Source organism: Podarcis liolepis (assembly GCF_965112155.1).
Source record: "Podarcis liolepis genome assembly, chromosome: 7".
Taxonomy (NCBI): Eukaryota; Metazoa; Chordata; class Lepidosauria; order Squamata; family Lacertidae; genus Podarcis; species Podarcis liolepis.
In genome coordinates this window covers 36,290,354-36,303,855 of record NC_139561.1, presented here as the reverse complement: position 1 = coordinate 36,303,855, position 13,502 = coordinate 36,290,354, and the positions used below count along the sequence as shown (strand labels likewise).

The 13,502-nt window shown below is 43.3% G+C and overlaps 1 protein-coding gene across 1 annotated transcript in view; it reads left to right on the top strand.

The window, feature by feature from the left end:
- Nucleotides 1–1,619: 1,619 nt before the first annotated feature.
- ZNF423 (zinc finger protein 423) overlaps nt 1,620–13,502 on the top strand; it is a 325,427-nt gene continuing 313,544 nt past the window's right edge. Inside the window, exon 1 of the mRNA XM_083513508.1 lies at nt 1,620–1,715. Coding sequence (XP_083369634.1) covers nt 1,700–1,715 — 16 coding nt within the window. The 5' untranslated portion in view covers nt 1,620–1,699. The remainder of the gene's footprint in view (nt 1,716–13,502) is intronic.

Below are 13,502 nucleotides of genomic sequence, written 5' to 3'. Positions count from 1 at the left end.
GCTGGGTCTGCTGGTCTGGAGTGCCACACTTGTAATAAGAAATACATGGATGGTTAATAGCTTTTCCCATTCTCTCTCTTGCACACACACACACACACACACACACCACCTAGCACCTGTCATTTTTGCACCATCTTCTCCCCCTTCAGATAAAACTCAATGGGTCATATTTGGATTGAGACTTTCAAAGGTTACTCAGATAAATAATACATTTCACAATAAAAAAATTCCTTCCTGTAGCACCTTAAAGACCAACTAAGTTAGTTCTTGGTATGAGCTTTCGTGTGCATGCACACGAAAGCTCATACCAAGAACTAACTTAGTTGGTCTTTAAGGTGCTACAGGAAGGAATTTTTTTATTTTGACTATGGCAGACCAACACGGCTACCCATCTGTAACATTTCACAATGTTTTCCTTAAAAACCCTCGAACAGACTCCAAAGATAATCAGTTGGCAAGGAATTTAACGGAAAGCCATCTTCTTGCCCACTTTGTGGTCTCAAAAGATTTTTCCATCCAGAGCTAACGGAGGAAAACCTCTTATGCCAAGTGTGTGTGTGGAAATACAGAAATGGTTCTGTGCAGAAACTGTGCTACTTCTTTTAGAAGAACAGTTTTAGTATCTTTTTCAGGTCTAGCGCTTGTTCACGCATTGCAGTTAATGGGAGCACTTATCTGGGATGAAAAGCAGACTGGAGGTCTTGAAGCAAGCAGAGCTTCTTAACACACAGGGCTCCAGAGCAGATGAGGAGGCTATCTGCAAATCTGCATGGTGGCAGCTGCTGTGCATATGATTCCTAGTGCACAAATTATAGCTGCTATCAAATACTTACCCGAGGTACAACTTTTCAAAAAAAGTTTGTTTTTCCTGAAACAATATATGAACCAAAACACAGTCCTCCTTCTAAATTTGCACTTCTCTGAAATTTGCAATGCAGTACTCTAGCCAAGTAATGTGTACAAAAACAGATATACAAGGGTAACATGTGCCTAGAAATACATTAGGGATGTGGGTGGCATTGTAATCTAAACCACTGAGCCTTTGGGGCTTGCTGATCAGAAGGTTGGCAGTTTGAATCCCTGCGACAGTGTGAGCTGCCATTGGTCTGTCCCAGCTCCTGCCAACCTAGCAGTTCGAAAGCACACCAGTGCAAGTAGATAAATAGGTACCACTGATGCAGGAAGGTAAATGGTGTTTCTGTGCTCTCTGGCCTTTGTTCTGTTGCACCAGAAGCGGTTTAATCATGTTACCCACATGACCTGGAAAGCTGTCTGTGGACAAACGCCAGCTCCCTTGGCCTGAAAGTGAGATGAACGCCACAACCCCATAGTTGCTTTGACTGGACTTAACCATCCAGAGGTCCTTTACCTTTACTTTTAAGAAATGCATTATAGTTGTAGAAAAAACCATATAAAATGCATTGCATGAGTGAACAGTGCCTGCAAAACTGTGTATATGTTAGGAGAAATCTGCTAATGAATTTTCATGAGAGCTTTAAAATAAATAAATCGCAAACCGATGTGGAAATGTGGAGAACTAAATTTAAGATTAGGGAAAAATAAGAAAAGAAGAGAGAGCAAAACTGACAGATTCCTTCATCTCCACTCATAGGTGTGGGCATTCTCACAAATTACACAGCAACGTGTCTGGATTTTCCACCAAGCCTGCCTTTCACCAGTTGACTGGAGATGTCAGACGATGACCCTGAAAAGAGGTGAGTTTCCTCATTCAAATGACTTACTCTGAAGTAGTTCCACAGGAGTCGTGGGAACTAACAGCTTGAAGATGATGCCATAGGGGTTGCTTTCACCTGTTGGTTCCTTTTTGCTATACAGCAGTGAAGGGTCCAGAGCTTCTGTCCAGCAAATAACTGGAAATTTGGCCAAATAAGATGTTATTATGGAGATGTGTGTTGGGATTTCTCGTCTTTTTATGTAAAAAGCAAGTGTGTGGGAGAGAAAGAGAGAGAGAGAGAGAGCATGAGAACCTGTTTGAGGTGAAGGGCACGATGGTGCCTCTTACCACCACTGTAGGAACATAGGTCACATCCACACCAAACATGCACATTTGAAGCATATAGCCTCCACCCCCAATCCTGGGAGCTTGCAGCTTACCCTCTCACAGAGCTACAGTTCCCAGTTGCAGAATCAGAGGCAGAAGCTGAACCAGGAGAGTAGAAGGCCAAGACAGTCGCGGAGCTTCATGCTCTGGCACTGGGGGGCGCAGAGCAAGCGAGGGCAGGGCTGGCATGCGTCCTGGGGGCATGCCGCCCCGCCATCTGTGGGGGCATGACACCCAGCGCAGGCAGGGGGCAGCCATGATGGCACCCCACCTGGATTGCGCTGCCGGGGGTGGTGCACTCCTCCACACTCCTCTTCCTCCGCCAGTGGGCCAAGAGGCAGAGATGATTCAAGCTGCTGAAGAGTCACAGTTGTCTCCTGTTCCTGCTGCAACAAGCTCCCCTCCATCCTTCTCACCCAGCACTAGAAGAGGCATAAAAAGGGCAGATGAGAGGTTGGTTGCACACAGGCGTAGTCTCTGATTGCTTGGGGAAAGCCCTGGAGAGGAGGGGATTTAGTTGCCTGTGAAGACGTAGGGACTTTCAGTCTCGGTAACTGATTTTCATGGAGTAAGACTACTGGGAATGAGCTCATTAGGTCTGACACTCAGCCAAGTCTGTGGTTTTGCTGATAAAGAGTTAACTCCAACTTTGAACTGTGTGATTACTGGCTGGCATACACCTGTGACAATAGTTTAACATGTACCCTTCCCAAGCAGTGACATAATCTCCTCCCACTGCTTTTTACTTCTGGTCCCCCTTCTGGTCCAGGCTCCTCTCCCATAAATACTTGCACCCACTGCTTTTTACAAAATTTAAAGTGGGGGCAGAGAGATGCAATCATGGATCTCCTCCATCATTTGTCCACTTATGGGAATCTGGGACTAGCCAGCCGTCATGGAAATATTCTTCAGCTCCTATTCTAAGAAAACCTATTCTAAAATGAAGGCTGCAGGCCATTTAGACTAATTCCTCTGAATGGGCTCAAATATATCCACCTTGCATTAAATGTGTGTGGAGCTTTTCCGCGAGACAAAGAACATAAGAGACCAAATGTTCTCACGCAGATGCCACCCACTCCAAACTACAGGTTTGCCGAACTTACTGCCGTTTAGAAAAGCATGTGTGTAACTGTAAATATCTTAACATTAAGAAAAGGGAAAGAAAGAAAATAGCCGCTTCTAAAATACCGGTTTTACAATTGCCTTGTGCCTCACTGTGCACCTGAGGAGTATATTAATCGGTGGCAGCTCGCAGTATGACTTGTCTTATTGCTTAATTATATAGGGAAAGGAGACATGGAAAAGAGGTGTGAGTGGAAACTGTTAATTTTGCAGAACAGTACTTGATTCATGTTTCTGTTTCCCCGTTCCCCGCTCAGTTGGGAAGCAGGTGGTGGCATAGGCATGATCACCACACACACACACACAGCTACCTTGTGTCTGCCTTGGTTTGCTGGCCCATTTCCCTCTAAAGCTCAGTGTACTCTCCTTAAACGAAGTCTGCCTCCCTGAAGGGTGGTAAAGGCTGCTCCATACATTGCATTTTTTCAAAGTACCTGTTCAGCGCTAGCCCAAGATGTTTTCCTGACTGGGGCACCTCCGCTACCACCCATGGGTAGGGGAGAAAGTCATTTCAATATGCATTTGAAGGCAAGCCTACCTAATTCACACTTTCCAAAGCAATGTGCGAACCGAAACACAGTCACCTTTCAAATTCCACACTTTTCCTAATTTTGCAATGCAAATCTCCAACATGTGCAAAAATGCTTGTGTTGGGGGAGAATGTGTGCATTAAAATGTACATCAGTGAACATAATATGCAAAAATGCATTATATAAGGGGGAAATTGGTTTGTAAAAACGTGGATATTATACAAAATTGCATAGAAAACTGTAAGTTAGGAGAAATTATCACAAAAATGCAAATTGTGGTGGAGATAGTGTGTGGTGGGGGGAACAGAGAGATATACCAAAGTGGCCAGATTCCCCTAGTCCAATACCACATGCAGAAGTCAACCTGACTGATGGTCAGACCTTGCTGATTCTGTATATGGACAGCTTCTGTATATGTGGAGTGGAGGGTGCCATTTTGGCCTTTGCTTGAGGCAGCAAAATGGTTTGGGCTGGCCCTGGCCATTTGGGGAGAGGGAGAAGGAAGGTGAGTCAATTGTGAAAGCAGTTAGTCTCTTCTAATGTGAGACAGGGCACACTTCTTCCCTACAATGCCCACCCCAAAATTTGTTCAAATGGGAAAAAGCAGCCAAACGCCAGTACCTACGTGATTTCTCTTAGGATTTGTGCATTCTCTTCAGGGCATTTTTGTTTCCTGATACATCCACTTGCTTGCTTCTTACTCGCATACTTCTCTGTTTCGATTGAAATGTAGGGTGCTAATGATCTGTTTATGCGAAGTGTCCAGAGGCTTTAAGTGCGGATGCTGCAGAGACCGAGAGGGCATCCAGTTGAGTCTTTTGCCTGGGCTTTCCAATGTATTTCTCTTGCCTTTGCACATTCTGATCTCATGTATATTTTGACTAAGCCTTTGTGCTTCCCATTTGAGATATTTTACTGTCCTTAAAGAGCAATGCTATTCTGCAGCTCTTGGTGTGATGACATTTGCCTATCAACACGACTGCGGGTGGCGCTGTGGTCTAAAACACGGAGCCTCTTGGGCTCATAAGGTCGGTGGTTCGAATCCCCGCAGTGGGGTGAGCTCCCGTTGCTCGGTCCCAGCTACTGCCAACCTAGTAGTTCGAAAGCACGCCAAAAAGTGCAAGTAAATAAATAGGTACCGCTCTGGTGGGAAGGTAAACGACGTTTCCGTGCGCTGCTCTGGTTTCGGTGTTCTGCTGTGCCAGAAGTGGCTTAGTCATGCTGGCCACATGACCTGGAAAAACTGTCTGCGGACAAACGCCAGTTCCCTCGGCCTGTAAAGTGAGATGAGCGCTGCAACTCCAGAGTTGTTTGCGACTGGACTTAACTGCCAGGGGTCCTTTACCTTTGGGGAACATTGTTCCTTATTCTTTGCACACATGAAAACACAAAACCCCTGAAAGTAATCCTTTAACAAGCAAGTGTTGGGTCATAGAAGACTAGGTGTTTGTTCTTCCAACTCAGTATACAGTCATTCACAACATTTAAATTATTGTGTTAAAACTGGACAAGTGCAAGATCTTTACTATTCATCATCCACCTCATTTTGGAACCTAAACTGGCATTCAGGTTTTTCCACACTACTATTTATGTCTCCATATCTGCTTGCAACAGGCACACAATGCTGTTGCAACAATGGTGTCAGATGTCCATGCTTTCGTGGTAGTGCACTGGTTGGGAATAAGCATATCTGTTGATTTCGGTGTCTCTCAGTTTCTCATCTTTCCAGCTTACATTCAGTTCATCACATTTCCACAACAGTCTGCAATATTTTTTTTTAACTCTCATGAAAATTAGACATCTTAGTATATACGTCTTCTAATGCTCTTTCAAGCAATTTCCCCTAACGACCCAAGTGAATGAGGGTCAGTGGAGCCACTGGAGGGATGGAGAGCATGGCAAAGAGAGTTATTATTAAGCACATTTGTATCACACTCATTCTATAACGCAGGGAACCTATAGCTCTCCAGATGAAGGGATTCAAAGCCCATCAACCCCAGCCAGAATGGACAATGGTCAGGAACGGTGGCAGTTGGTGTCAGCAATGTCTGGAGAGCATCAGCTTCCGCAGCCCTGGTTCAATGAGTTCATAGTGTAAATCATAGGGTTGCCAGACCCCCCCCCCCAGGGCTGACCTGAAGTCTCCATGCCCTCTCCTGAGGTGTCTATCTTAATTTTCAACTAGTGACATATTTGCTCATGTGTTAGACTTTTTATTTGACATGCTCATAGCAACTGCAGTCCACCCCCTGTGACATCACCAGGTCTCACCTTGGAGCCTTGAAATCCCCTGGAGTGCTCCTGACTATACACCTCTAGTGAATCAGGCTTACCCTACTTTAATCTCCAGACAACTGCTGTAGAAGTAGCCAACTTGATGTCTTCCAGGTACCATCTCTCATCATTCCTGACCATTGACCATGCTAGTTGGGAATGACGGGAGTTGTAGTCCAAAACATCTGGAGGGCATTGCATTGGCTAGCTCTAGTTCAAGAGGTGTGGGTCAGGTAAATTTTCATTTAAGAATCTGCAAAAACCAGATCCCTCAAGCATCCCTCTGTATGGTGCCTGTGCAAACAGAATATCCTTATGACCACTCTGGGTTCACCTTCACTCTTAGCTGTTTTCTCACAGTGGCTTTCTGGGAGAATTGATTGCTGACCCAAACTGGTGGTGGTTTCCAAAAGAACAGTCATTGGCTGCACTTGCCAGCATCACGGCTGATCTAATTCACGCCAATATTCCACAACGCTGAACTAGAATGTAAATTCTCCATACCGCCTGACCCCCTCAACCCTTTTCTTGTACAGATAAGCAGAATCATGGCACTTACAGTCACAGTGAATCTCTCACTAGGAGCCATGCGCTCTGTTAACACGCTCTCTTTAGGACAGAATGTGTAAAGTGATTAATTGGCACAATTAGCTGATTAATGGCTTGATCATGTTTTAAAAATAGTCTCGATTAATTGAGGTTGGCCATCTGGGCTCTTCTGCTATGAGCTGCAGGGACCCAAGTAGCACCTCTAATGTCTGTTTTTGTACATGCACACACATGTGCACTCCTTCCCTCCCTCCCACCAACACACTTACACACGCACACTAGGGATGCGTGAATCTGTTTTAATTTATCTCAGTCTTAAGTTCAGTTCTCCACATTTATGCATCACTTTGCTATTACTTTACTTTAAAGAAAAGTAAATTTGAAAATTCAGCAGCATTTTGGGGGCAAATTTGTCCCGAAGCACACATTTTTTACTAATATAAACATTTTTCCAAATATTTATATCCCCCCCATCAAATGCATTTCTGCAGGTTCCCCCCCCCCCACTGAGCTGTGCATTTCTATGCACATGTTAGCTGAGCATTTGCGTTCTTGATCACATTGCTTGGCTGAAGAACTGCACTGCAAAAATTGGAGGTGTGGAAAAATTCAGAGAAAGGCTATAGTTCAGTTTGTGTATTGCTTCAGAAAGTGAAATGAGGTAGGTTTACCTTTCAATGCCAACTGAATCAAGTTTCTCCCCCCTCTCTAACACCCACACACTTGTATTGCCTCTCCCCTGCTGGGGGGCCAGCCTTACAACCTACATTAGGGTAAGCACCAATCGGATGCTTTTTGGGTGGCGAGAGCGCAGTGCAGGTCACATGACTTGCCCGGGAGCGCATCCTGGAAGATGTGCATCCCGGTTTTTTATCTGAAAAAGTTGGATGGTGTGCACTCTATAGCTCAGCAGGAACTAACTGGAACCTTATAATCATAGAATTGTAGAGTTGGAAGGGACCCTGAGGGTCATCTAGTCCAACCCCCTGCAAGGCAGGAATCTTTTGCTGCATTCAGACAGCACATTGTTCAATTTTCCCAACATTTCCTTAACTGATAAGTTCCACATTTTATGTGACACTTCTTTTATTCCAGCAGAATCTAGTGGAAGTTTAGTGCTCATTTATATGTTAATTGCTTCCAGGAAAAAATATATCAATTTCCCACCCTGTTAGCTTAGAAAGTCATGGGAGTTTGGTGCCTGACTTTCATTGATCACACTATGGGACAAATTTTGGGGTTGTATTCCAGCATAAAGTTCTTTCCTGCCATTTTCATGGGCGAATCATGAAGGAACAGAAGTGCGCATGTGCAAAAGTGGTGGCGATGTGTCAGATGATGTCCACTGGTGTGAATGACAGGGCAGTATGTTGATCCAAAAGCCACAGTTCCACAACGCAACAGGTAACACTGTGTAAAAGAAAAGTTAGAACTTGGCACAGAACCTCTATCATTATAACCAGGAAAACCAATGTATTGATCCCCTTGTCTGAATGCACCCTTAATCTTACCTATGTAGCAAGTCCTGGTGGCTATGCTGAATGGTTGACCTGTTATTCACAAATAAATACTGCTATTGAACTTTATCTGGCTGTGATGGAGGCAGCTGCTTCCTGCTATTAGGGCAGACCCACTTCAAGGCTTCCTCACAGTTGAGTCCCCTTCCCAAACCCACAGGATACTACAATCCGATTTATAGACACACTTTCCCCAGAGAGACTCACCAGGTGAAGAGCTATTTTATTTTCGCAGGCTCTTAATTGTTCTTCTTTTTAAAAAGATTGCTGCCAGTTTCTATCTGCTGTTCTTGTTATGATACCTGTTTCATTGTTACTGTGTAAGCTGTCCTGAGGATATTTAAATTGAAGAGTAGTCCATAAATTAATAATAAAAAAATGATGAAAACACTGCAAGAAAGCAATCAAGCATTTCAAGGGGATGTGAAGGTTCCAACAGCACTTAATCTTTGTTGCTCCACTTTCTGCCAAGATAGTATTTTTTTTTTATTAAAACTCTCATAAATGAAGATATAAGACGCCTGAGAGACAACAAAACGGGTTGAAAACAAAACCCTTTTATTAAACTTGTACATGGACCTGCTCCTGTGCTACGAGATCCTAACCCTTAGATATTACAGCAAAGCCACAACTCAAAGCTCTGGGTCTACAACTGAATCATTAGACAGAGGTCTAAACATTAACCTCAGAAAACGGGCATGCCTTGTCTCTCTGACTGATTGACGTTTAGCATCACTGTGTGGTCTCACTACTTTTTTTTTTAATTATGTCATTGCTTGTCACCCCTCTCTCTCTCTTTGGGTGTGTGTGTGTATGTATGTAAACAATACAACGTATTTTAAAAGGCCGTTTTAAACGATGGAGCAAATAACCACCATATCTCCCTGTAATGGAAAACATAGGTGGTATGTGCCGACAGGTTCGTAGCTGGGATGGAATCACGAAGAAACAAGAGGCAGGGGAGGTATTGTGATGCTCAGGGCTCAGCCTTTCCCATCCTTGGGTCCCCAGGTGTTAGACTACAACACACACACAAAAAAAGGATCAGTGTTACATGATTCCAAACAGTGTTGGGAGGGATGCACGAAGTGGGGTTAAAAAGCTCCCTGCCTTCAGCTATAAAGCAAAAGTGCTGAAGTTCAAGACTGGCAGCCGCCCCTGATCCTGTGCCCTTCAGCAGAACACAGCACAGCAGGTGAATATTTCAAAAGGATAAGGAATTAAACTGAAGTTCTCCGAGAGCCCTGAAAGGCACTCCATGTCTCCTGTTCCAAGCTGGCTGGAAACCTCTACGGGAGAACTCCTTTAGGGGTTGCAGATAATATCATTTTGTTGCAAGTTCCAACCCCTGCTGTATTTATTTTCAGGGAACTTAAGCATGTTTAACTCTGTGGCCCAGTGCAGACATACTGTAGCCATGGCTAGGAGATTGGGAGCACCCTGGAAGCATGAGCCCTCCTTCTTTCCCTTTCTTCTACCATTTCCAAACTAACCATGGTAAGCACTAGGCATACATCAGTGTTTCTGCCAACTGTAGTTAGTTCAAATCACAATTTTAAAGCCAGGGTTGCAATCTTTAGTTTGCTACTGACCAACTTTGGTTTCCCTGCCTTCTGCCCTGCTAATTCCATCAGGCACCAGTTGCTGCTGAGCAAAAGATAAACAAAAGTGCCAGTGTGGATGCCTTGCTAGCCATAATTAGGGCTGAAGTTGAGGGGAGGAGGGGATGCAAAGATATGGGTTGGGGGGGGGGAACGCATTGCCTGAAGGGATGTTCCTGAACATCTCTGCGTAGAAGAAGCAGGCCGTATTATATCTCCCGAGACCTGCATTGGGCTGAGATTGTGGTCTCCCCAATTGCTTATAAAAAATATTTTATCAAGAGGTAAAGTTGTAATTAGACAGGAATGTTTTTGTTGGTGTGCTTGTGAAAATACTTTGGAAATTAAGATTGTTGTTGTTGTTTTAAAAAACAACCATGAAGCTCTTATTCAGCTTTAAAAAATATCCTAGATATTCAGAAAGAATTATGGGTCCTTTAAGGTGTAACAGATTACAGCACAATCCTGGTCATATACTGATGTGATATAGATATAGATGTATAGTATGTAAATTACTGAGAGATGCTTTTTTTTTAACAGGTAACTAATACATCAAATAAATAATAATAAAATATGCGATGTATAGAGCCAGTGTAGTGATCAGCATATTCGGCTACAACTGAAGGCACCTTGGTCCAAATCCTCACTCAGTCATGAGGCTTCCTTTGGGCCAGTCACCTCTCAGCTTCACTAACCTCACAGGGTTGTGAAGATAAAAATGAGGCAGGGAGAGAGCAATGTACGCCACCTGGAACTCCTTGCAGAAATGGCAGGGTATAAAAGTAATAATGAATTCTAAAAAGTAAGTCCCATTGAGTTCAATGTGGCTTATTCCCAAGTAAGTGGATATAGGATTGCCCACTAAAACAGTGTTTCTAATCTTGTTTTACAAATGATCGAAGAAATATTTACCTGTTTTCTTGTTTCCACCACAAGATCATGTAATTTATCTCTGTGGGACGCAGGTTGTTGTGGTATGTGTGTTTCAGGTTGTCCAGAATAACTAGCAAGCTAGGGAATGAATTTTCCTCTCAGTGTCTTTTAAGACAGAAAGTATTGATCAGGAAAAGAATGTTAACGTTTTTACTGTACCATAAAGCACTGGCACTGGAAGCCATAGGAAGAAGGTTGTTTTTGTTTTTTCTTGGACAGGAGGTTAAAAAAGGAGGAGAAGGAAGTGGTAATGGCCTTTGTTAGCAGGGTTGCAAATTAAGAAAATTGTAAAATGCTTGGAGACTCAGCTCAAAGCAGCTATGAGGTTAGCTTGGAATCCGCCCCCCCCCCATTTGAATTATCGGTATAGAGAATGCAGGGCTTTCTGTAGAGTGGCACCTATATCTCTACCTGTGGAGAATAATTAACAATGTAAGCCAATGATGTGAGTCAAGTTAATATGGCAATTTGGGTTATATGCAACTAGTTTTCTGGCTCTAGAACTCTGATAGGATGTTTAAGGAAATGGGACTGTGCAGTCTTTCTGGCATCAATTACTATTGTTCTTTGGTTGGTTTCTTACTCTCTAGCCCCCATATTTTAATGAAGTTTTCAACAAGCAGGGCACAGAAGCAAACAATCACAAGATGAGAAACACACTAGACAAGAGTTTCAAAAAGCATGGGGGAAATGCAGAGAATACTTCACAAAACAGTGCCCTAAAATACAAACTTGGACTTGTTTCGATTAATGTCTGCAGGAGACTTTGTAGATATTTAAGTTATAATTAGAAAAATCTTAATAATTATTCATAAAGGAAACAGCTTATAAGAAGTAAATAAGGAGGCCAGATACAGGATAAAGAAAGTCTTTTATTTGGTTGTTTGTATTGTTGTATGTTATGCTCATTGTATGGTATGTTCATGTTTAATGAGGGTGGATTTCTGTATTGGGGGTGGGGGGTTTATGTTATGTTGTAAATAAAATTTCCAATAAAAGTAAAAAAAAGATGAGAAACAAAACAGTATACAGAAAATCAGAATACAGCAACAATCCACTGAAAAAGTTTGTGTGATTCCAGAGGCATGAGTTAGCAACTGTGAATGAAGTTCCATGGTTGTATTAACCAAGCTGAAAAAGGGAATCCAGCTTCTATCAAAGTGAGCAATTTTGGATTCATTCCTGGCAACTCTGCAGTATCGTGTGAGGCACTCTTCAGCCAGCCTGCTATAGAGGGGTCTGACTCCCAACTTCCAATGTCTAGTGACCTCAATCCATGGTGCCACCAGTAAGGAGAAAAAACAAATCTTTGTATCAGAGCCAGATAAGTTTCTAAAGATAATCATGCAAGACCTAGTTCAAGGATTGATTTTTGACCAGTGATGGTCTCCATTTCCTAAACATTCACTCCCGAAAGAGCAGCATGATGGGAAACTCCCATCACATATGCAGGAAGGTTCCATTGTGATCACACCCCCTTTAGCAAATAGAGGAGAATGCCACACTGGGGTCCAGTTCCACAGCAGGAGTTTACAGAAGAGGCCTCCTGGATTCTATCTGAGATGCTTTTAGGGTGTAGGTTGACTTCCTATACCACAATAGTGAGGTTCTCTTCCCAATCTACCAGCAAGCCATTTGAGTCTCCCACAAATTAACGGTTGTTAAGCATTTATTCAGGTAAGTGCAGAGGGACTAATAAATCTGCCAAAGAGCAAAGCCCCTCTCCCTCATTGATCAGCTGAAAAGCAAATTTGGAAATTTGGAAAACCTGGAACCAGTTGAAGCGAACGCTTTGGAGAGCTTCAGGTAGAGTCCTTTGGGGAATGGGATGGTCCCAGATCACAATATCACAAATGCCAAAGAGGCTCCCAACCTTCCATTCTTTGATAGAAGGCATTTATCAGTATGCCAAAACCCAGAGTGACGCAGGATCAGGGTCAGTGGGAGGCCATCCCCAGAGCTAGCTTTCAGCCTTGCCACATCATCACTGTAATTTGCAATAAAGGTTTGCTGAGCTTGTTAACAGCAGATCAAGTAGGGTGTAGAAAATGTAAGGCCTCCAGTGAAGGCACTGAGGGGGGCAGTTCCAGCTCTACCCATGGGAAGTCCACAGAGTCCTCAATAATGCAGATTTTTTAAAATTGGAAGCACCATAGTGAAGCCCGAAGCTGAGAAGCCCAAGCCCCACTTTAGCTCTAGGTTTAAACAGTGTTATTTGCCACCCGGCTGTATTTCCCAGCAGTAGCTAAGTTGTTATTTGGAAAAGTCATCCTTAAGAATGCCTTCAAGGCATTTGACTGAGTGGAGTGGGATTTCCCTGAAAATACTGTTTAGATAAATTACATCTGGGGACAGGTTTATGCACTTGATCTACCAATTGCATCCACGCTTTCCAACAATGATTTCAGGCAACAGCTTCAACTCCTTGAGCATCAGCGTTGCTAAAGGCATCAAACAAGGGTGCCCTCTATTGCTTCTGCTCTTTGCTTTGATAATAAGGGGTTTTGGTTAAGATTGTCTGATCTCAGTGCACTGTGGAGGGGATAGTGGATGTGAGGAGCCCCAAACACAGACTCAACCTGTTTGAGGGTGATATGCTATTAATCCTGTTTGATCCCCACATTGCCCTCACAGACCTGAATGGGTCTTTCGAGCAGTTCCATAGTGTGGCAGACTTGGAAATTAATTACACTATAACTATGGTTCTACCCCTTAACATGCCACCTGTGGACCACATTTGACTATTTACTGTTTTTGGTTTCACCCTGTGTTGTGAGAATTTTAAGTATTTGGGGGCTATCATTCCACATGGTTTTAGGCAATTGAAACCTCCTAACTTTAGGAGGCCCTATAAACCAACTCTAAATGGACTGAAAGGTTAGTTAGTGGTATCTCAATCTAAGTTGTCTGGGCA